Genomic DNA, 25,330 nt, shown 5'->3' on the forward strand with positions numbered 1-25,330 from the left:
CTCATCCCCGGCTTAGCGAGCTGAAAAACTTTGCTGCTATTTAGCTAGCTGAGTGGGGAGGAGAGAGGAGCTGCTTACACTTGTGTAAGCGGCTCCTCTCTCCTGCTTTGCTCCTTTAAAGAAGCAGGCTCTCTGTCCCTCTCTCCTCCCCACTCAGCGGCTCTTCTCCCGCTTTGCTGTTTCAAAGCGAGCCACGGAGGAGGGAAGGAAGGGGAACCATGGATCCTCTGCTTACGACTGCAGCAGATCCCCCCCACGACCCGTAGGCATTCCCTCCATAACACGCACAGACATTTCCCCTTACTTTCTAGGAGGAAAAAAGTGAGTGTTATGGTGCAAAAAATACGGTACTTTGAATAACTGTAATTCACATCATCTTTAACACATATCCTAGCAGCTACAACTTGGTTTACCATGTGAAAAGGATCAGAGGTGAACATATAAGGTCTTCTGCTCTTTGAGTAAGGTAAAGGGACCCCTGACCATTAGGTCCAGTCATGGCCGACTCTGGGGTTGTGGCGCTCATCTCGCTTTATTGGCGGAGGGAGCCGGTGTACAGCTTCCGGATCATGTGGCCAGCATGACTAAGCCGCTTCTGGCAAACCAGAGCAGCGCACAGAAATGCCGTTTACCTTCCTGCCGGAGCGGTACCTATTTATCTACTTGTGCTTTTGAACTGCTAGGTTGGCAGGAGCTCTTTGAGTAGATGTTAGTAAAAAAAAAGCAATTCTTTCCACTAATCAAAGTCATGGCTCCAGCAAGAATTATTAAGACTGATCAGATTTCTAGGCTCTCTGTGCACTGAAGGTTTTTCAAATACTATTGATGTTTACCTTGTCCTGTTTCCAGACACCAGCAATCTAAATTTCCTAGCCTTTTAAACTTTCCAGTTACAAGAAAAGCTTCTGAGTCTGCCTTCCAGCTTTAGCATTTTTTGTTTACTGTAGAAGAGACTGCCTTGTGTTCGGGAATGCACCTGAGCATATAGTGGAAATCTTAAAAGCAAATACGTTCAGCTAGCAGGCACAACTTAATGTCTTACGTGTGCCATAGAATACAACATGTACAGCAAATATGATAAACAGGGATCTGTGATCAGGAATCTGATTAGAGGAAAGAGGGAGGAAATTGAGAAATGCAATACTTAGTGGCAGAGTTGTGAGACTATAGCTTGCTGTTTGATTTGCATCTCTTTCAAAGCAAATGCTTTAACAATATTGAGCAGGGGAAATGTTATATTGAAAGGACATTAATGCATAGTATGGACAAAGCTCTGGATTTTGCTTCTTTTTGAAGGAATTAAATTAAAAGTGTTGGTGCCTTTCAGTCGTACTCTTATTACAACAGGCAGGTAATTTTTGAAAAACAGATAATATTTCCTAGGTTTCTTTCCTTGGGGGCACCTAATACAGTTTCTGCCACTCCTTCATTCTCCACCATAATTATTTTCTTACTAATGCCAGGTCTTTTTTAAAAAAAACACACACACGAAAAAAAACCACCCCAAAACACTCTTGAAAGAAAATCCAGCTACATCTAGCAATTATTCTTCATTAGAGTTACCAGACTATTTTATATTGTAAACCACTCTGTGATCTTGGGATGAAGAGCAGTATAGAAATGTAATAAACAAACAAAGAAACAAACATTTTACTTATTTGCTGGTAGCCTCTAGACTGTTCTTTGTGCCAGAGTTTGTGAGTCCAACCGCTTTCCCTACTAGCCTTAGGATATTTGGAACAGTAGTAGTTTCAGGGGTGAGATCATCCAGCATATCTTTCTATTATTACTAGAACTTTCTAGCTAAGGTCTTATAGACACATGCTAGTCAAAACCCTCCGTGTAACTTCAACACCATTGGCATTTCAGGTTCTCTGAAAGACATGCTGCTAGTTTGCTTTTCATGAAGCTGTTTAGTTTTGAAATGGAGCAATATTTAGATCACACATGTTGCCATTTATTTGTTTTATTTATTGATTAAATTAGTATATCACCCTTCATCGGCAGATTCTCAGGGCTGTTCACAGCGTAATGCAATATAAAAGCACAAAATACACAATAAAAACAGGAACAGAGAAGCACAAACCAATAACCCCCCTCTCCTCCACCCATACAGTATGCATACTGGATCCGTTTCAGTCGGGACTTAGACCTGGGTTTGGCACAGAAATTGCTTTGGGTCATCCTGTATGATGACTTCTGTTGGGGGAGAGACAAAGGAAATGTATCCCTGTTAATTCTCCTCAACATCTCAGTGGCTTTTCATATCATCAACCATGCTATCCTTCTGGAGTAGCTGTCCTACTTTGCAGGGTTGTGGGATGACACTGTGTTGTGGTGGTTCCAGTCCTACTTGGATGCCCATTTCCACAGGGCGACGCTTGCCGAGTGCTACGTGGCCCCGTGGAGCCTTCATTGTGGGGTTGCTCAGGGTTCAGTTTTATCCCCCATACAGTGGTGCCTCGCAAGACGAAAAGAATCCGTTCCGCAATTCTCTTCGTCTAGCGGTTTTTTTGTCTTGCGAAGCAAGCCCATTGACGGCTTAGTGGATTAGCGCTATTAGCGGCTTTTAGCAGCTTAGCGGATAAGCGGCTTAGGAGCTTAGAAAAAGGGGGGGAGGAAAAAAAACCCTGCAGGAACTCGCAAGACATTTTCGTCTTGCGAAGTAAGCCCATAGGGAAATTCGTTTTGCGAAGCACCTCCAAAACGGAAAACCCTTTCGTCTAGCGGGTTTTCCGTCTTGCGAGGCATTCGTCTTGCGGGGCACCACTGTATTGTTTAACATCGACAAGAAACTGCTAAGTGGGGTCATCCAGAGTTTTCGAGCCTGTTGTCAGCAATATGCTGATGACACACAGCTCTGCTTCTCCTTTACATCTGAAGGTGGGGCAGTGAATGTGCTGGACCAGTGTCTTGTCTCAGTAATGGCCTGGATGAGAGCCAGCAAACTGAAGCTCAATCCAGAAAAGACTGAGGTACTGTTAGTGGGTAGTTCCCTAGACCGGATGGATGGGAGGTTGCCTGCTCTTCATGGGGAGCAGATACGTAGTTTAGGGTACTTTGGGATCCATTACTGTTGTTTGAGGCACAGGTGGCCTTGGTGACATGAAGAGCCTTCCATCAGCTTTGGCTGGTGGCCCAGCTGTGCCCCAATCTGGGCAGGGATAGCCTCGCCTCTGTCATCCATACTCTGGTGACTTCTAGGTTAGATTACTGCAATATGCAATATGTGGGGCTGCCTCTACAGTCCGGAAACTTAGGCTGGTGAAGATTTACATTAATCTTGTCTCTGGAAAATTCTGTATCCCATAATATAGCCTTGGGAGATTTGGTAGATTAACTTTGATCGCAGTGACATTTTAGCCAATATTTGGAACTATGGGTTGGAACCCAAGAACCATGAGTGGAGTTCCATTTGTGAATGAGGCATTCCTGCTCCTTCCCTCCTGGCTGTACAAATATGGGGCAGCATTTTTGTTAGTACAAGGGTTAATGCTCACGTACAAGGATTTCCTATTCCCCCATTAATTTATCTGGAGGGTTTGGGGGAACCACAGAATTACTTTAAATGGGTATCGGGGGATGAAAGGGGGAGATAATTCCATTGTCGCACCAGCACAAGATTTTTCCTTCACAATCTGCTGAGCTCTATATTGAATACAACCCATGGTTTCAACTAGCATGTTAGATTTTCTGAGTTGAGTCCAAACCGTTGCCCTGGGGATTAAAATAGATGGCCTTGGCAGTTATAAACCCTCCAACCTGGCACACAGCACCCTTTTAAAGAAAAAATATACATTTACTTCATTGTGTATAATTAATATGTCATACGCATCGTTAACAATGATGGGGTCCAACCCTCCTTTCTGGCAAGTTTAAATCTTGGTTGCAAATTTCCATAGTGGATATTATAGTGTTTCTTGCTATAATTCCTATAGATTTTTATCTTGCTTTGACTACAGAATACCAAAGAGCCAGACTCTTGTTTATCTGTGACATAAATTGGCACCATGTGGTGTAGTATATCCATAAAATGGGTGATGTATCGGTGACATGTTCAAAGATTATGATAACACGAGGGGACAGATATCACGTGGTTCTGCTTTTTCATTGATGTGTTTGTGAAGCTTGCAGCTGCTTCAGATAGAATTGTGTGTCAAGCTAAAACTGCACCATACCAGTATGTTTTTTGGTATGTGCCATGGAATGCTTTGACTTCATGAAACAGTACCTTCTTTTATCATCTGCAAATCCAAACATCAGTGAGCTCTCTGACCTTGACTGCGTGTCTTGGCTGTAACACCTTTGCAAATATCAAAATTCAGTTCTATGTCCATACAACTGTTCTTTCTTTTCTAAAGTCATGTGACTCCACCAGAGTACACAAACATTGGATCACGAGTGCAAGCTACTGCAGCTTAAAATTTCCATTCCTTCCAAGACCTGAACAGATATTGCTTGGTTATCACTTTGCAAGCTCATACTTCTGCTGTATTGTAGATCTGTGAGATATAATGACCAGAAGGGGTGAGCAATGAGGTGGTCAAGTTGTGGAAGATTCCAGATTGTTTGTGTGGGCAATGAACACAAAGGGATTTCATAGAGCTTCAAAATGATCTCTTGAAACGCTGTGAGCAGGCAGGACAATGGCAAATGTCATTCAGTGAAAGCTTAATGTGATGCACACTGGGACAAAAATTCTTCTTTCAACTATACACAGATATAGACTGAGTTGATGGTGGCTAAGCAGGAAAGAGGTCTTGGGGTAATGGGAACAGCAGCTGTGAAAGGCAGATTCCACACTGAGCATCATTAGCAAGAAGATCAAAAATAAACCCACATTGTAATGCCTTTATAGAATCATAGAATCATAGAGTTGGAAGAGACCACAAGGGCCATCGAGTCCAACCCCCTGCCAAGCAGGAAACACCATCAGAGCACTCCTGACATATGGTTGTCAAGCCTCTGCTTCATTATATACATTATATAAATGTATATCATGTTCACTCTTAGAATATTGTTTACAGTTCAGGTTGCTGAAAAGCTTGAGAGGGCTATCATGCTCATGTCCTGTTTTTGGTTGGGTGCTGAGAAGAAGATGCTAGACTGCATACTGTATTATTTTTCCAATATTCTTCCCACCTATGCTTTCTGGGATGGCAGTGGATGTGTTGTGCATGCAGAATCCTCCTAGTTCACAGAGTGCATCAGACCAATGCTCCATGTCATCCAGGTTCAGTACAAGAAGCTGGGTTTTGCTTTATGAGCTGTCAACCCTTTGGGTCCCTCCTATATTTGGAAGCTGCCCTCCTCTATGTGTTCCGTTGTGATCTTGACCTCTCAACTTTGCACCAAGCTTGTATTATGGGGTATCCTGCAGCTCTGGCACTCCTTCTGGAGATTTGCCAATAAACTCAAGCACTTCCCAGAAGTGCTGCAATACATTTTTATTTGCACTGGCATTTATAATTGGAAGGTCATTCTAATTCTGATTCTATCTTAGTACATTAGTAGGTGTATCTGATGGTTCGCTGTGGACACAGGAGGTTCCTGAATCACAATGAGTGATGACATTTCTTCCTTGGAGGAAAGAGCTGCTTTTATGCTCGACTCAGAAATGGATACAGGATCACATGTGCAGTTTGCATGCAACTCTGTTCCAGGGTTGCAGGTCTTCACTACCAGAGGAGGCATTTGATAGTTTGACCAAGTGGTCAGGCAGCTGTTGAATTCTCTGCTGGAACTGGTGAGATAGTGGTTGCAAAACTCACATGCTTGCTCAAATAAACTTTATATGTTCTTAAGGATGCTCAGACCTTTTGTTAACTCTCAGGATTGAGGGGAGCTTTAACAGAAAATACTTCTTCAATGGTTTCGCCAGTTAATACCGGATACCCAGAGGCTGTTTTCCACTGTTAAATATGTTGGTGGTACATGAGTCTCTGTGGCTTGTAGGGTACAGGTAGCATACTTTGGAGTCCAGGCATTGAGCCAGCCCTTGAGTTCATCTGGTGATATATATATATAAACAATATGTGAAGAGATAACCCATTGGATTGTTGTATCAGCATTCTTGTTAGAGGGACAGCACTAGCTATTGCCTGCTAATTCTTGGAAATATGAGAGAGGATTGATTTTGTAGAAATTACTTGTATTACTTTTGTTCTTTGTTCAATAAAAAAAAAATTAATTAAAGGGTAGCTTAATGCTGCCTAGACCAGTGATGGCCAAACTTGGTCCTCCAGCTGTTTGGGACTACAATTCCCATCATCCCTGACCACTGGTCCTGTTAGCTAGGGATGATGGGAGTTGTAGTCCCAAAACAGCCGGAGGGCCAAGTTTGGCTATCACTGGTCTAGATGAAGTAATTACCAACAGTAAAAGCCAGTCAGGGCTTTTATGATGTATTTCTAGCATATTTGTCGTTGTATATATAAAATCGTATATAAAATTTGAGCAGCTTTTAATGTTACTAGCAGCTTTTAATGCAAGCAATTCTATGATTACCTTCTTCCATAGCTACCCCGCCCTGCCCCTCCCCCCTGGGAAAAACCACCAGTCTTGGTACTCCATTGTGTCTAGGATGAAATGTTCTTCTAAGCATTTAATGTACTCCAGTGTCTTTCTGATGAAAGCAGAATTGCTGCCTAGGATTTACTACTTCTATTGCTAAGGGAATTCTAGATGCCCCAATCTGATTTTTTTTTTTTTAAGCTTTGTTGCCAATAGCAACACATTGTAATCCTTTACAGTATGTGGCTTATCCATTTTTAAAACAGTTACACAGACGAGAATATTTTCCCTCTTGTTGTTAACATATATATTCATGCTGCTGGGGTTAAAAGGTTTTATATAGAACTTACAAGTCCTAAATAGATATGGTGTCAGGACAATAGAATCTGACTTCTGCATGCAAAATCTTGGGTGACACAGTTTCTGTGCTAAAACGAGACGTCATTTAATTGCTTCTAGTAAAGCTATAAAGCCAAGTTTACAATTTCACAGTGTCGTAACTGACTGCCACCTGTCCTGTATTGTTGCATATCTTCTGGTCAGTAATAAATGACAGCCAGGTAGGAAGAATAGATGTTTCATACTGGTTGAACCTTTGCCTTAAACCACAGTGAAAAGACAACGGTTAGTGAAGGAGTTGTCAGTCCCCATGTTTAGTTTTATTTTCCAAGGAACTAAACGAGAAACCCTCAGTGGCAGAAAGATTTACATAATAGCCTTTATAGGGGTAGTTGCTTTTTAGAATTTGGGGCAGTAGAGTGAACACAGTGTGTCAAAGACAGATCTTCATTTTCCCAACTTAAGATGTAACTGGCTGGACCTCTTGAAACTAGATGGTTTTTATTATGTGTAATGGTCTAATACTAAATATCTATAGGTAATCAAAGGAAAACAAGATATCTTCCGCTTGGCAGCAGAGAAAGCAGCTGCATGCACTATTAAAGTGTTTTATTCTTTGGAACCTGAGGCAGTCTAGGTTATATAATAGTCCTTGCATAACAGAACATGAACCAACAGGAAGGAAATATTATTTCTCAATGTAGACTTTTTGTTTGCATTTACAACCTGGCAAAACTTTACATATGAAAAATCAACATGACCTTTGAAACATAGGACCGGAAGGAAAATAATTTTCTGCATTACGTTTAAAACTTGTCCTGTACCTCTGAAGAATCATGGAAGCATTTTCAAATGTTAATGGTGTAAAAGAATTAAACAAGCAGAATCTGCGCATTCAAAAGCGCAGAGGGTGACATCTAAAAATGAAGCCGCAGCCAAGTGGTAAAAAAGCAGGCTGGAGGAATGGCTTCTTGTCAGCAGTGAGATTCACTTGTTCCAGGCATCCGGAAATATTTTGCCAAAACGTTGCAAAACAACAAATAATCCCAAAGTTTGTTTGTTTATTTGTTTTAAAACTGCCTTTTGCTTTTGAAGCCTTGAGGTTCATGTGTTCTCTGCACTGCTAACCTTTTCATAAGCATAAGCTGAAGTTCCCAGGCATTTTGCTCAAGCTGAGAGCCAAGGGCTTAACATTGGAGAAGTTTCTTGTCAAATACTGCAACATTCATGATCAAGTAATACAAAAAGACAAAAAAAAACCCCGACACTGTTTAATGTGGGGGTGTAGCAAAACGCAATAGTGTGCAAAGGCCTTCCTGCAGAAATGGTTTGTGGGTGCCTGTTGAAACTTGCGCAGTCAATTGCATATACATTCGTTGAGGGATACAGGTGAGCTACACTGGTAGAAACAGCACTTTTGAGATTTAAGGACCAGTTCATGCATGTATACCATGTCTTACAGTCAGAGCTTGAAGGCTTGCAAGCCAGCGTGTAAACTCACTCCATCAAAATACCACGTGTGATGGTGCTGTCTCCGCTGTCTGTTTTGTAATGGCTCATAAGCAGTGCTTTTTTCTGGGGGGGACACAGGTACACATACCCCTAAACATTTTGTGAATCTAAGTTTGGCCTCATTGAGGGGGCAGTATTTCAGTATGAGTAGGAAAATGAGAGTGCCCCTAAACACTTTTTTTTTAAAGAAAAAAAGCACTGCTCATAAGCAAACTCAAGTCATCGAATGATGTGTAAAGTAACCCTAATAAATCCGGATTAGCCCTTGGTGATTGTATTCAGGGGTCCACAATTTGCGGTCACCTAGATTTTACTCCTCCCCAGCTCAGTTTGAACCCTTGTGCCTGCTCTACACAGTGTGTCGGATCATTTTCATCACATCAGTTTGGTATTGGAGAATGGCTTAGGATCCCAAGAATGTTTCAAAAAGTGGAGGCATCGTCAACTATAAGGGACGATGTGGCTCTTTATTAGGCCATTTATTTATGGATTGAGCATATATCTCTTCCATGCAGTTTCTTGAAAATCTGTCGTGTGGGAGAGATTGCAGGGAGTGGGAGGCAGACTGAAAAAGACCGTGTCAGGGCCTGCCTCAGTTGTACTGTCGTCGTCACCCCCCAGCAACACAGGGTGATCCACCATCTACTATCATGTGGGGCAGATACTGCTATGTCCTCCCCCCCCCACTTTAATATGCTACTGTTGTGTATATAATTGAATGTTCTTTGAAAGCTGTCTTGATTGGATTTAGATTCAGAAAGGTGGGAGATAATGTTCATAAATAAGGTTTTAAAAGAAAACTTGGATAAGTAGCTTTTTAAAAGTGCATGTTGAGAGTGATGGCAGAATGGCAACTAGTGCTGGAAAAATTAGGCCTGGAGACTTTGAGTCACTGGAAAAGCTTCATCCTTTTGAAAACAAGTGCAGCACAGATATAGAGAAGATTCCCTTTGCTAGCAAGTCCTATATTTACCCATGTTTTATTGCCTTACAATTGTAAATGAAACAAAGGTTTTTTCCTTCAGTTTCCTTCATTGGATGTTATAGTAAAGCCGGGTGGAAAAGTCCACATGTCTTAAAAGCATAAATTCCTTTTTATATTTGCTGGACAGGTGTAGTACTTACTTTTCCTGAACTCTGACTCAGAGCATTATGTACATGTGAGATAAACTTTTAAAAAGACTGCCTGCACTCAGCCTGATATAAAAGTCTTGGGGGACCATAGAGAATAACTAAAGGGGAAAAGTTACAGATTGGTAGCCGTGTTGGTCTGCCATAGTCAAAACAAAAAATTCCTTCCAGTAGCACCTTAAAGACCAACTAAGTTAGTTCTACGTATGAGCTTTTGTGTGCATGCACACTTCTTCAGATACACTGAAACAGAAGTCACCAGACCCTTCTATATAGTGAGAAGGTGGGGAGGGGTATTGCTCAGAAGGGTGGTGGGAATGGGTGATTGGCAGGGGAAAAGATAGCATTGGACAACTCTGGCGAAAACTGTGAGCAGACTCTGGCAGTCCCAGCAGGTATTTGACACTGGGCTGTACAGATGGGTGACTTGCATTCACCAGTTGAATACAAAACTAGAATCAGATTGTGTACCAGAGCACTTGAAAGATTCTCCTTGTCAAATGAGGTTCTTCCACACTGTTAGTATACCTGCGAAGATCACCACAATCACAGTCTTCTTCATTTTGAAGTCTGGGCACTCTGCTTTCATGAACATGCTCCTTTCTATTACCGTTCAATGCCTTTATTAGCTTTTGGCCCCTGTTCCCCCGTAACTTTCTAAACCTTTACGGTCCTAGCCTGCTTCCTGCATTGAATTTCAGTTTCGCTTCAATCTGAAAGCTACAAGAGTGATAGAAAGAGGATGTGCTGGCAGGTGTGCCAAATTTAGTTTGAGTCTTCATGATCTTCTGAGAATCATTAGAAGAAGTCTGTTTCTCTGAGTTCAAATGCACCAGCTTCCTAAGATAATGAGAGGGCTTAATCAGACTCCATGCATTGACATAGGAAAAGGAAACAAAGAAAAGAATGCAATTGGTAGGCACTTAAATACTTTTTGAACAAAAAAGGTAGTATTTACATATCACAACCTACTTTCACAGTGACTGGCAGCGAGCCGTGTATGGAACTGGAGTGGTACAGTCTTAGCTTGGGCTTTTTTTCCTGTGCCACACATGCCAAAAAATAGTTGGCCAATTGTGTTATGTGGTAAATGGAAAATTCAAATAGTAATTAGTAATTATTTTAAGCAAAACAAAATCATACTGCCCTTTCCCTCCTGCAGTGTGAACTTCCTTAAAGAGCCTTTATAACTGTAAATTTTATAAATTATAACTTGTGACAGGTCTTGGTACAAGGCAGAAAGCTGATTTATAAACACTGTATTAAAACAGACTCAAAGCCACAAAGCTGTCATCTAGCTCTAGCTCTCTGAAGCTAGTCTTTTCCGTTCATTTAAGCAACACTTTGCTGCATATTGACTTAAGATCTTGCCAGTGGCATTGCTTTATAAAGGCATCCGTTTCAAGATGGTGTGGAGAATATTATTTGTTAATCAGGGCTATAAACTAGCTCACCAGTTGCAGCAAACAATATATAAGGAGGCTACATTCTGTCGGCAGTGGTACGTTTGTTGCAGATCTTCTGAAACTGAAGCTGTTCATGAACTGCCAAGTTCTGTCAAGTGTGTGTGTGTACGTACGTACACACACACACACACACACACACACACACTGCTTGCTTGTTTTGGTATAAGGAGGAAGAACTCTTTTAAAAGCCAGACCACATAATACTAGTTTCCTCCACAGTTATGTATAGAGGAGGAACTAATGTATCCCCCTCTCACCAGTTTTAGGTGATTCCCATAGGTACTGTTGCTAGCCTTTCTGTTCCCCTGGAAAGTCCAAAATGTATATTTGAACGTATAAACTACACTTATATGAAGCATAGTGCAGCTAGCTAGCAGCCCTTAAAAGGAAAAGATAAAAATATGATAGATGAAATTCTATGGGATGTGTTGCTAGTGTGTGAAAATAGTCAAAATCCGAGGAACCCCAGGCATGCATCTCCAGATGGTGGAGACTTCAGGCGACATCTTGGTGCCTGGGCATCTTCACTTGGTCGCAAGTGACCAATAGCTGCGTGCAAAATGCGCCTGGTGAATTTCAAATGCTGCTTTTAACTGCACATTAGGAAGTCATCCAGTGTGAATGGGTCTGTTGTTATTTGTCTGTCTGGACGCATGCATGGATATCTCCCTTTCCCAATGTAATTGCAGGGACTGGTTAGAAGTGCACCAGAAATGTCCTGACTATGATGCTCTCTAACCTTGGTTCATGCCTTCTTGCTATCCCCTATGTCCGTTCTACACCAGTCTCCTGACATGGCTAATGCCTCTACCGTGTTTCTATCCCCACCCCTTCCCTTTTATTGATTCTAGGAGTTCCCCTGGTTTTGAAGTCTTTGCTGCTTTGAGAAGAGGCCCTCCCTTCTCAGAGAGCATGGTGGAATCTCCCTTTTAGGGCAGAACTGTCAAACTCATGGCTGCCTGTTTTCTATTAGCAACCAACAGAGCGCACAAGACAGAGACTCAAGCTCTTGTTTTGAAGTTTACCTGGGGCTACATAAATTATATTTACCGAGTGCTTGGCAGGCTGCAGTACAAGACCGGCATGTTACAACTGAGGCCCCGCGGGGTTCGCTGGCTTGGCAGATCTGCCCCAGGAGCCATTCTTTGTCTAGCAAATCTTAATAGGGCAGTAACAAGAAGGCCAGAACGTGACAATCTCACTTAATTTCAAATGAATGAGTTGTATATAAAATGGCCATCTGAAGAATTTGCAGAGGAAACCAATTTTGTACCAAAAATGACATCTCTCCCCATCCCCTGGTTGACATAGGTTAACTGTTACACATATTCTGATTCCAAAGTAAAGCCTTTTAAAGCATTTACGTGTTTGTTTTCTATCTTGGCGAGCACTTGAGAGGTAGGTGGATTGTTGGGGGCAAGAAAAGATGCATTGCGGAGTCATGAGGACCTGATGTAACTGTGGGAGAAGATATGGCTGCTGCACATCACCCTACCCAAAGGCCATTGCTAATTTTTGCCCAGCCCTGATTCCTGTGTGAGCAGCTTCTTCTGATGTCTGCATATTGTCACATTTTACTCTGCACCCAAGAAACCTAGGAGGTTGCTTTTTAAAGGAGGCATACGACAGGTACATGATTTTTATGCTTGTGCAAAGGTGCTTCCGGGCCCTGAGTAGTTTAGGAGGATAAATGTGAACTTAAATCAGCATATTAAAAAAAAAAAAAAACAGGCAAAGCCATGTAAAACAAAACCTTTTGCTTTTTCTATGTGCTCTTATAGGAAAAAATGAAGGTAAACATTGGACGCATGCTGCATAAATACCTCTGATAGGACAAGGTTTCTTTACTTGACAGATTTCTTGAAAACACCAGCTTCTGCCTCAGAGACCAGGTCGGAGGGAATGCAGTTTACCATCTTTAGCCTTCTTTTGTAGCAATTATTAATGTCGAAGTCATGCATATAAAACAGCAGTTATGAATACATGTGCGTAATACATAACAGATGGGGGAGGGGGTTGTGCAAGCAAATAGGCTCTTTCCAGGATTTTAATGAGTGCTACAGAAGGCTTTTGTTAATATATAATGCCAAACATTCACTACTAGAATGCTGGTGAACGAACAAGCCCCCTCCCCTCTCTTGAATTAAACTGTTAAATCTGAAATTCTTGACATTGTACAAATGTGGAATGTCAGATTACTCAAGATAAGACAGTAAATGTTTTAGATCAGTGACTTTTTCCCCTGCTGCTAGCAGAGGTTCTTTACTCTTGGGAAATCTGACTCTTTAAATCTTGTTTCTCTTGATGTCTTGTCCTGAGGTGGGGAAAAAATGCTTTGTATATGTCTGTTTAGGGATGTCAGTAACACAGCTGGAAAGAACACAAATCCTGAAAACATAAAAGGCTGGTACTGTCAATCTCCAGTATTGCTTCTTCCTAAGTCAATTCTTTGCAGCGAGAGAATAAAATGCAATAGCTAGTTCATGCTGCAATTAAATATTGGGGGCGAGAGAGGCTTTTTCTGTACGTTAGAATAGCATTGCTACAAAGCAAGATTTCTAACATACTGCTTGATAATGATCACAGGGGACAAAAGTTTTTAATCATTGTAGTGCATTCTGTGCAACTTAGTGTATTTGCTGTCACAAGAGACAGGAGCATTTTATTTGAACTGGGTGCAAAGCAAACTAATTTGAGGTTGTTTGAGGGGTAGGGAGCCTATTGCTATAAAATGGATTAAGACGACAAAAAAAATCAGTTTCTGCTTCAGCTGTTGACTAATTTGGAATGCAGAAAAATATTAGTCTATTTGTACAACATAACTTAGGTTTGTTTTTTTACTTTGTTCTGTAATTTTCAAAAGGTAAAATGCTGCCTTTATTGGCATTTCTAACAGATGTTGGCTATTCTGTATCTTAAAAGCTGCTTGACTCTTTCACAAAGTAGCATGAGCAATGCTCATAGTTGCTGTACAGTATTCGTTCCTGCAATAGAGCTTCAAATTATCTCATACAAAGCAGACTTCTTTGAGAGGAAGCAACTATGAATTGAACTTATGTTTCAAGTCTTAGGGGGAAATCCTCAAGGCTTTATCACTACTGTTAGTTTATGCTTGGGGGCGGGACAAAAGTTTTAAGCTAAACTGTGAGCCGTAAAGGTAAAGGTACCCCTGCCCGTAGGGGCCAGTCGTGACGGACTCTAGGGTTGCGCGCTCATCTCGCTCAAGAGGCCGGGAGCTGGCGCCGTCCGAAGACACTTCCGGGTCACGTGGCCAGCGTGACGAAGCTGCAACTGGCGAGCCAGCACCAGTGCCGCACACGGAAACGCCGTTTACCTTCCCGCTATAAAGCGGTACCTATTTATCTACTTGCACTTAGGGGTGCTTTCGAACTTCTAGGTGGGCAGGAGCTGGGACCAAACGACGGGAGCTCACCCCGCCGCGGGGATTTGAACCACTGACCTTACGATCAGCAAGTCCTAGGCACTGAGGTTTTACCCACAGCGCCACCCGCGTCCCAAACTGTGAGCCATAGCTTAATGCAATTACACAATTTGCATATTTCTGCAACTCCTGCTCTCGCATAATTTATCATGGTTTTGCTAATCAGAGGAGAGGCAAGGACTTCGAAAAATTTCACAGATTTTAGCAGCCAGAAACGTGTGGTTTTTTTTTTAAAAAAAGCCAAGATTACGAATAATAACTCCATGCTGAACACTATATTCTGTACTCTTGCAGAATTGCAGGAAACACACAGCCCTGACTATAGCTTGAATGTGTACACCTAAATCTTTTTTAAATAGAGAGCCAGTGTGGTGTAGTGGTTAAGAGTCACGTAATCTGGGGAACCGGGTTCGCGTCTCCGCTCCTCCACCTGCAGCTGCTGGGTGACCTTGGGCCAGTCCCACTTCTCTGAAGTCTCTCAGCCCCACTCACCCCACAGAGTGTTTGTTGTGGGGGAGGAAGGGAAAGGAGAATGTTAGCCGCTTTGAGACTCCTTAAAGGGAGTGAAAGGCGGGATATCAAATCCAAATCCAAATATGAATAAAGGGGGAAATATTTATTTAAAGATAATAAAAATATTGGAAAGAAAGAATTGGTTTGAATATTTTCATTTGAAGTATATAGAAAGGTAGGTCAGTAACTAACTTGGCTTGAAAAATTGTTAGTATAATTACAGGTGACTCAGAAGGAGTTATCTAAATTTTATGTGGTTTAATGGAGAATGAAAAGAATGAAAATGCATTATTTGAAAGCCGAATGATCAGATTATTGTCAGGTAGTGATTAATGAAAATATAGAAAGAGCATTTTTATCATCATCATCATATAGTATTATTGTTATTGTTGTTGTTGTTATTATTATTATTATTATTATTATTATTATTATTATTATTATTATTATTATTACCCGCCCATCTGGCTGGGTTTCCCCAGCCACTCTGAGCAGCTCCCAACAGAATATTAAAAATACGATAAAATTTCACACATTAAAATCTTCCCTAAACAGGGCTGCCTTCAGATGTCTTCTAAAAGTCAGATAGCTGTTTATTTCCTTGACATCTGATGGAAGGGCGCCACTACCAAGAAGGCCCTCTACCTGGTTTCCTGTAACCTCACTTCTTGTGGGGGGGAACCACCAGAAGGCCCTCGGAGCTGAAGGATTGGGGTGGAGACGCTTCTTCAGATATACTGGGCCAAGGCACTTTGAATTTTGCTCAGAAATGTACCGGGAGCCAATGCAGGTCTTTCAGAACCAGTGTTATGTGGTCTCAATTAAAAATCTCAATCTCAACATGACTAAGTAAAATAAATAAGGATGCACTTGTGTTGGAGATGTGCTGAACCAATACCATATGGCTTTCCAGGTGGGCATGTAGAAATATTCAATAGCTCTGAAAGAAATCTGTCAAAATTATTAAGAATTGTTATGTGTCAATTTCTTAATACCATTAAGGCTATTATATATTTATAATGAGGACCTGGTACCTAAAAGATAACAAGAATTGATGTAAATTCCTACAGCTTGAAGAAAGCTTGTGTTGAGCTGAAACTCATCTGTTAAAATTGGAATATATTTTCATGGGAATAATAGCTCTGTTGTTAGAGCAAGAGGCTCTTAATCTCAGGATTGTGGATTCAAGCCTCATTGTACGGGGTTGGACTAGATGATCTTTGGTGCCTTTCAAGTCTGCAATTCTATGGTTCTAAGTTTTTGGTATAATGTAATATTAATGGGTTATGTTATATAGACCATATGATTTATCACCATTATTGACTGACTAAAACAATAAGAAAATACTGGGGGGGTTAATCTCAGTTTTCAGTTACATCGTCTTTATGTTATTTCTCCTGTTATTGAGAGTTTCATTTTAAGTAGATTATACATATTTCATTCTGGTGTTGCTTTTATCACCGAGAATTTTTAAATATATCTTGGAATGTTCAGGTTATTACTTGACAAAACCTTTACTGAATTTGCTGAAAAGTAGAAAACTGATAAAATAGACACCAATAAAGAATGAATGTCTTTTCACCTCTCAACTAGGACTTGTTCATTACAAGGAATAGAATTGTAAATTGACATGCAGATTTTCAGTCTGCATTTAAAGAAAGCCGTCCTGATGCCCTAGAGAGTGATTTAATTTATTTTAACTTAAAACCTTTGAAATTGCTAGGCTTGCTTGATATTTATTTGTAGTTTGCTACTAATGAACTTAGGAAATGGAAAAAAAATCCTCAGAAAAAATGAAGCACTGGGAAATTTTCCATTTCACTTCACTGACAGTAAGGGGATCTATGCCAATGTGACTGAAGCAGGGCATTTCTTTGAGAGGGGATGAGAGTCTTGCACTTGGAAAATCTGGCCAAACATGCTAAGGATAGAACTGGAACAGTTCCTTTCAAAAAGCCTAGGTGTGGCTCAGCTGGGCTGGTTGAAATATCTTGTGGCATCCCCAAGAACTGTCCTCCACTTGAGGCTGAAGTGCTTTTGAACCCATAAGCTGCAGATGCCCGATAATGCTTTAATCATTGAACAGTTCCTCATCCGTGCATTTTCTTGCCATGGCAAACCTACAGTAAACTGAGCTTCAGCAGAACTTATTTTTAAAGTGCATCAGTTGCATTTGCCCTGTAATACTCTCTGTTTTGATGACATTTCCTTCATGTTTCTTGTAGGATATTCAGTCAGAAGAAGGCTGCAATTGAGAGAGAATATGCCCAGGTAAGTCGCAGAATAACTCTGTGCTGATTGTCTGAGGACTGGCAAAGTGTCTCTTTTCCTCTGCCCCAAGTCTCCTGCTCCCCTCCCATCCAACCAAAAAAAGCCCGTCCTGGTGACATGGCCACTGCCAACAAGGCAGACCCAGAAAAGGTAGCAGCGGTCCCACAAAAATTAGGTACAGAGAAACTTAACTAACCTCCACATTCCTGGCAGTAGGAAGGTTTTTGTTGTATACATCTTGCTGATGATCTGTTCCCTCGCCTCAGGTGTGAGAGATTTGGGGTTCCTTCTTCCAGTGCACTTAAGACAGGATTGGCAACCCAAGGCCCATGGTCCGGTAGCGGCCCGCAAGGCTTGTGTAACCAGCCCATGGCGACCTCTGCCCGCTCTTACCAGCGCGGCACGTGAACCAACTTCCGGGTTGATGGCGCCTGTGCGCACGAGTGCTCCTCCACCCTTGATGTGCGCCAGAAATAGCGTGTGTGCATGCGTGCGGGATGGAGAAGCGTCCGGCACCCGTGCGCATGCGCACACACTATTTCTGGTGCTCTTCCAGGTCAGAGTAGCGCCGGAAATAGTGTATGCGCACGGGCGCTCCTCTGACCCGGAAGAGCATGCGTGCGCGCACACTCCGGCCCATCCTCTGATGGACGGAGCGTCAACCAGCCCACCCTCTGATTAAGGTTGCTGGCCTCTGACTTAAGAGCTGGGAAAGAGACTTTGGAGTCTTTGTGCTACAAGGCTGGGTTTGCATAACGCGGCCCTGCCTTCAGTGTTCTGCACATTGTACTCTATTCTTAGTACACTTATTGTGTGATCCAGTGTGGTGCTGTTGAATGGCTTTGGACCTCTGAAACCTAGGGATAAATCTCCTTCACCGTGAAGTCCCTAAATAGCTTTGAGAAATGCAGTGTCTGCCTCATTAAAACAGAAATAGGGGCACTCTTCTCAGGCTCTCTTAAGAAGATGAATTTCGCGAGAAATTGGATATCCTTTGCACATTATATCCCATGTGAACAATAAATAATACCAACAGCACTACTAAAAATGCTGCACGGATGCACACATTTAACTATTCTGGTTTAATTTGGTGCAACTGAACTATTCATGTGCCTGCAAGTGTCTGTGTTTCGCTGGCATGCTGACCATTAACTCGTTAGGCAAATTTGGACACTAAATAAAAACATTTTCTATTCTGTCTGTCTGCAACATGTCTGAAATTCATTTTCATTATTTCTGACAAGGAATACATGTATAATGCCTGCTGGTCGCAGTTCTGTCAGACTTGTCACATTTTTCCCCCTTTGTGTCTCCCCTTCTGCTATCTTACGGTCTGTCAATTACCAAACATTTATATTCAGTTGTTGGTTGTTTGAAGGCAGGGGAAGAGTTATTGAGGGGAAATGTAGCCTGCCAATAAATTTTGAGTGGCATGTTGAAGACCACAAGCAGTGAAGAACAGACCTCATCGTGAAACATTTGACTTCAGCGAGTCCCTCTTATTGCCCCTTCCGCCGGACAGAAATAGTAACCTTTTTTCTTGCTCTTCAGAAAACGAAATGGTACAGATGAAATAAACTGCTTTGTGTGAGTTCGTTGGTGCTGTGCCAACCGTGTCTTGTTGCAAACAAAGAAATGACAGTGTTTTGTCATTTAAGTCCTATAATAAAACATACTGAATTGCAAAGGCTGTACTCTTTTCATGGTCAAAAATGTGTCGATTGAAGGAACATGCGCCAGAATTTCTGAGCAGTAGGAGACCTTGAAGCGGATTTAAACATGAATTGGATGGAATAGGTCCATCCTTCAGGCGTAGGTGTTTGTGTATAGTCCTGCTGGGGCCCTTTTCTGTAGCAGTAGTTAAACTATAAAGTTGGCCATGGTTACCATACATTTAGTACAAATTAAGCCAGACTTTTATTGACCATCCTAAGGACGCCCCTGATTTAGTGAGCAGGACTTTACAGGAGACCCCACCAGATGCATTGGACGGCTTTAAGCACAGCTGAGCAAGATGGTTTGAACAGTGCTTTTTTTCTTAGTTTAGGGAATATAAGGGGCATAGTGAACTCCTTAAAGCCTCTTTCCCCTCACTGCAGTGCTAGAAGCAGTGCTTTCAGTTGCAGAGAAATCCAGAAAGTGTTGACAGCTAAAGAAAACAGAGAGAATGTTTAAGTTAAATCTGTTGTAAATGATTATTCAGTGTATAAGGTCCTAAGTGTACAGTAGCTGACTTGTTTGGCTTCGAGCAGATAAAAAGCCTTCTATCAGCCCAGCTCTCCAGCCTTACCCTCCCGAGGAAAGAAAGGGGGGAGAGCGGAAATGTAAGGGTGGCCAAGTCGACTCAGGAAAGTGGCCTGTGCCAGCTGCCAAGTAATAAAAAGGCAGGCTCCTAATCTGACAAATATTTGCTACCTGCAGCGAGAAGTTCCTGCAGGGCCCAAAGATAGTGGGTTATATTTGGCTGACCATCGTGAAGGCTGCAGTGCTGCATCTGCCATTGTCATAATTATCTTTAGCAATTCAGGTTCAAATTCCCATTCCTCACCTGAAGTGTAAACATTCACTTGGATGGCCTTATTTCATTAACGAAGCTAGAACCCCCCCCCCCCTTTTTGCAATTAATGCTGGAGGGAGCATGGATCTGAATCCACTAGAATCATAGAATCATAGAATCCTAGAGCTGGAAGAGACCAGAAGGGCCATCGAGTCCAACCCCCTGCCAAGCAGGAAACAACATCAGAGCACTCCTGACATATGATTGTCAAGCCTCTGCTTAAAGACCTCCAAAGAAGGAGACTCCACCACACTCCTTGGCAGCAAATTCCACTGTCGAACAGCTCTTACTGTCAGGAAGTTCTTCCTAATGTTTAGCTGGAATCTTCTTTCTTGTAGTTTGGATCCATTGCTCCGTGTCCACTTTTCTGGAGCAGCAGAAAACAACCTTTCTCCCTCCTCTATGTGACATCCTTTTATATATTTGAACATGGCTATCATATCACCCCTTAACCTCCTCTTCTCCAGGCTAAACATGCCCAGCTCCCTTAGCCGTTCCTCATAAGGCATCGTTTCCAGGCCTTTGACCATTTTGCTTGCCCTCTTCTGGACACGTTCCAGCTTCTTGAACTGTGGTGCCCAGAACTGAACACAGTACTTCAGGTGAGGTCTGACCAGAGCAGAATACAGTGGCACTATTACTTCCCTTGATCTAGATGCTATACTCCTATTGATGCAGCCCAGAATTGCATTGGCTTTTTTAGCTGCCGCGTCACACTGTTGGCTCATGTCAAGTTTGTGGTCAACCAAGACTCCTAGATCCTTTTCACATGTACTGCTCTCAAGCCAGGTGTCACCCATCTTGTATTTGTGCCTCTCATTTTTTTTGCCCAAGTGCAATACTTTACATTTCTCCCTGTTAAAATTCATCTTGTTTGTTTTGGCCCAGTTCTCTAATCTGTCAAGGTCGTTTTGAAGTGTGATCCTGTCCTCTGGGGTGTTAGCCACCCCTCCCAGTTTGGTGTCATCTTTGAACCCTAGTTTTCTAGGTCCTGGTCCAACCCTCTAACCACTGCTCCTCACTGCCTCTCACCCCCACCCTCTGGTGAATAGATTGCCTCTTTCTTTCTAAGTCTGGCTTTCTATTCATCTGTAGATACTCTTTATCTTGCAAATGAAATAATCTGATGTCTTTGTTTTTTGCCCTTGCATGCTGTGTTATTTTAATTCAATAAAGTTTCAAAAGTTTTTTAAGAAAGTGGATTTATTGTGCTGGGGCAAGGCAGCACTTTCATCTGCTTTCATCATGAAAACCTAACGTTTTGTTATGTGATAGAATTACTCACACGAAATACTGACAGTCTGCATGTGCCCTAAGGGTGCTGAATTATGCACCCAGTACTGGATTCTGAGCTCAGACAGAATCCTTGTTCTGTATTCTATTCAGCCATGAAGTTCATGGCATGATCTTGACTTAGTCATTTAACCTGCTGGCAGTATTGTTTTAAGGATGAAACTGCTATGCTGTGTGTGTGCAAGAAACCACATCTGCGTTCACACTGCAGTTCGTTCAATTTCCCGGACTTTCCCCTAACTGTTAATTTCTGTATCGTATTTGAGCTTTCACATAAGGCAAAAGCTACTTCTAGTAGAAGTTTAGGCCTTATTTCTGTGTTAATTAGTTCCGGAAATAACCTCTCGCAACTCCACTAACCTGGGCTGAACAACTCACAGAATTGTAGAGTGGGAAGGAACTCAAGGGTCATCTAGTCCAACCCCCTGAAATGCAGGAATTTTTTTGTCCAAGATAGGGCTTGAACCCACAACCCTGAGATTCAGTGTCTCTGAGCCATCCCAGCAAACCAAATAATTTTAATACTGCCTCCTAAAAATGTCACGTCATTAAAAATAGGTATAATATATAAATAAAATAAAATACTCACTGCAAGTTCTTGGCAATCATTTTTATTGATTTCTACGCAATTTTACACACATTTCATTTACAGAGCAAAACCAAATTATATTGATTTAACCAAAATATATTTCTGAGTTTGCAAGTCCTCTTTTTAGCACCCCTTGTTTTTTTGGAATTTGAAAGTTGATAAATTCAACACGCTTTAGCAGTATAAAGGTAAAGGTAAAGGGACCCCTGACCATTACCGGTAGGTGCAGTCACGGACAACTCTGGGGTTGCGGCGCTCATCTCGCTTTATTGGCCGAGGGAGCCTACGTACAGCTTCCGGGTCATGGGGCCAGCATGACTAAGCCGCTTCTGGCAAACCAGAGCAGTGCACGGAAACGCCGTTTACCTTCCCGCCAGAGTGGTACCTATTTATCTACTTGCACTTTGACATGCTTTCGAACTGCTAGATTGGCAGGAGCAGGGACCGCGCAACGGGAACTCACCCTGTTGTGGAGATTCGAACTGCCGACCTTCTGATTGGCAAGCCCTAGGCTCTGTGGTTTAACCCACAGTGCCACCCACGTCCCTCTAGCAGTATAAAAGCAGACAATTAATACCCACCATTTTCATGGAGGAATAATAATCTGGGAACAGAATTGCGCATGTGGGGGGGGGGGTAGCGTCATTGTCCAGTAATGTCTGTTGCTGTAACCCACTGGTGTGCATGAGATTTAGCACGACATGCCATTACAGTGGTACCTCTGGTTGTGAACAGGATCCGTTCCGGAGGCCTGTTCACAACATGAAAAGAACTCAACCTGCAGCGGTGCATCTGTGCGGGTCGTGATTCGCCGCTTCTGTGCATGCCTGTGACGTCATTTTGCGGTCCTGCGCATGCGCGAGCGCCAAAACCCGGAAGTAACCCTTTCTGGTACTTCTGGGTCGCCGCGGGACGCAACCTTTAAAAAACGTATCATGAAGCAAACGTAACATGAGGTATGACTGTGAGGTAGGTTAGGCTGAAAGGCAGTGACTGGCCCCAAGGTCACCCAATGAACTTCATGACCAAGTGGGGTTGGGGAGAGAGAGGATTTCATAGAATCATAGAGTTTAGGTCTTTAAGCAGAGGCTTGACAGCCATATGTCAGGAGTGCTCTGATGGTGTTTCCTGCTTGGCAGGGGGTTGGACTCGATGGCCCTTGTGGTCTCTTCCAACTCTATGATTCTATGATTCTAGTGGATTCAGATCCATGCTCCCTCCAGCATTAATTGCAAAAAAAGGGGGGGGGGTTTCTAGCTTCGTTAATGAAATAAGGCTATCCAAGTGAATGTTTACATATCGAAGTAAATGTTAAGTCACTAGTGTGACTTAAGGCTGCAAATTCTACACAGTTCCTAGGAGCTTGTCTTATTGAACTCCGTGGGAATTTCCTCTTGGTCAATGTGCGTGAGATTATATAGTGCGAGGCAAGTTAAGACCTGGGTTGCTGTCCAGACAAGAAAAATACTTACTTACTGAAAGTATTGGATTTAAGTTAAAACCCACCTTCTGCATCTTTCAGTTACAGGACTTTACTGAACTTGTTGGCATAATGGTAGTGCAGCCCATCATGTCATCTCAGTCTAGTAGAACTTGCATTCTCCAGCTTTTCATGGATCCTTTAAGAGTGCTTTTACAGGATAGGTACACACATCCATTGCCCAGTGATCTGAGGACCACTCCGCCCTGGCTTTGTTTGAACATATTGCATAGAGTGGCATCAATTTCATGTGGATACCCATTTGGACATCTAGAAAACTTAAAAAACTCATATATTTAACTTAAGATGCATGCCCTGGTGGTTACTTTATCTTTAATGTGAACTGATTATAGTGTTTTTTTATTACTGTTTGTTTTATTTATATTTTATATATTTTTTTCTTTCTTAAATTTCCAAATAATAAAGGGGTGTGTGCTTGGTGCTTAATATTTTAAAATTAAAAGTCCAAATTCTGTGCAGTAGGGTGGTACATTTTTGCAGCCTGAACTATTGCGTCTTGCCTATTAGACACAAGTTTGTCTTCTGCTAATGTCACAAGGAACAACACAGAGCATTGCAGACTTCCACTAGGACCTGTTTGGCGTGTCCTTCCCCAGGGTGTTCTGAGATTTCACTAAGCACTTCGAATATTGTCATAACTTTCTCTGTAGCCCTAAGGTCCTTCTTTTTTCTTTTAAAAAAGATTATACCCTAATTTGAAGGAGTGCTGCATTTAGTGATAAGGTGTAAACTCCAGTTCAAATGGCCAAAAGACTGACTGCCGTGAGCAATGCGATCTTATTTAGCCACTACAATGGGGTAAAGGAAATATGCTTAGATTTTTCCTCCCCTTTCATAATTTCTGTGCTATGAAGTCATCTGTTAAGGGTTTTAAATTGTGTGCGAAAGATCATGGTTCAGATTCCAGGGACTGGTGAACTTCCTGTGCAAATGTTATTTTGTTCAGTGTGAGAGAGAGATAACATATAGCTTAATGTCTCCCGCACTAAACAAAATATTTCATACAAAATTTAAAACCCTTAACAGATGATTTCATTATAACTCTGCTGGTTAATTGCAAACTATAGGGAAAGATATCATGCATACACTGACTTCAGGAACGACTGGCTGAAAGTCACACATTCATTTCACAGAATGATAAGCCCTCTCAGTGGGTTATTATTTGGGTAAAAGCTGCCTGAAGTTGGACTCTAGCGCCGTCCAGAGGGCCAGAGGTTCCTCATCCCTGACATAGTAAGTTGCGAGCTTAATGTATATGTAATGACCAAAACAGTTCTTCGATTTTAACTTCAGCGTGCTTTTTGCTCACGAGGAGTGAAACACATATTTTAAAGAGTCACTTTATATGTTGCATGTCGCCCTTTTACAGAAGTCAGAATGGCACATGCAAGACTTCCTTTTCCCTTCAGTAGTGCCCAGTCTCTTCCCACATGGAGAAACATTAGTGGACTAATGTGAGATCTGAACTTCTAATAGTGAGCAAACTCCACTCTCTCCGAGTAGTTTGGTTTTGGCTTATTGCTTTGACAGAGCTGTAGGGAATCTGAAATATTTTTAGTCTCTCGGTAACAAGACACCAGTTTAATTACTCAGGTTTCCTTATCCACAATGGCTAGGTAACAGTCTTCCTTGGCGATGAGATATAGAAGGTAGCCTCAGTTCCAATGTTTATCTTGTAAGGTCACACTCAGCTTTGTACAGGAAGAAGGGTTCGATTTCCTTGTCTCTAAAATGTAAGGACCTTAGTACAATCACGGGAACACCCTTGCTCAACAGCATATTAGTATTGTTGTTGTTGTTGTTGTTTAGTCGTGTCCGACTCTTCGTGACCCCCTGGACCAGAGCACACTAGGCACTTCTGTCTTCCACTGCCTCCCGCAGTTTGGTCAAACTCATGCTGGTAGCTTCGAGAACACTATCCAACCATCTCGTCCTCTGTCATCCCCTTCTCCTTGTGCCCTCCATCTTTCCCAGCATCAGGGTCTTTTCCAGGGAGTCTTCTCTTCTCATGAGGTGGCCAAAGTATTGGAGCCTCAGCTTCACAATCTGTCCTTCCAGTGAGCACTCAGGGCTGATTTCCTTCAGAATGGAGAGGTTTGATCTTCTTGCAGTCCACTCAAGAGTCTCCTCCAGCACCATAATTCAAAAGCATCCATTCTTTGGCGATCGGCCTTCTTTATGGTCCAGCTCTCACTTCCATACATAC

The 25,330-nt window shown here is 42.2% G+C and overlaps 1 protein-coding gene across 6 annotated transcripts in view; it reads left to right on the top strand.

Moving 5' to 3' along the window:
* The window catches only part of FCHSD2 (FCH and double SH3 domains 2), a 150,563-nt gene that overhangs the window by 14,667 nt on the left and 110,566 nt on the right, over window positions 1–25,330 (top strand). For all 6 annotated transcript variants that reach the window (XM_081860316.1, XM_081860317.1, XM_081860315.1 and 3 more), the window contains exon 3: window positions 17,139–17,184. In XM_081860316.1, coding sequence (XP_081716442.1) covers window positions 17,139–17,184 — 46 coding nt within the window. The remainder of the gene's footprint in view (window positions 1–17,138; window positions 17,185–25,330) is intronic.

This window comes from Podarcis erhardii (genome assembly GCF_964252035.2).
Source record: "Podarcis erhardii genome assembly, chromosome: 4".
In the NCBI taxonomy this organism is placed as follows: Eukaryota; Metazoa; Chordata; class Lepidosauria; order Squamata; family Lacertidae; genus Podarcis; species Podarcis erhardii.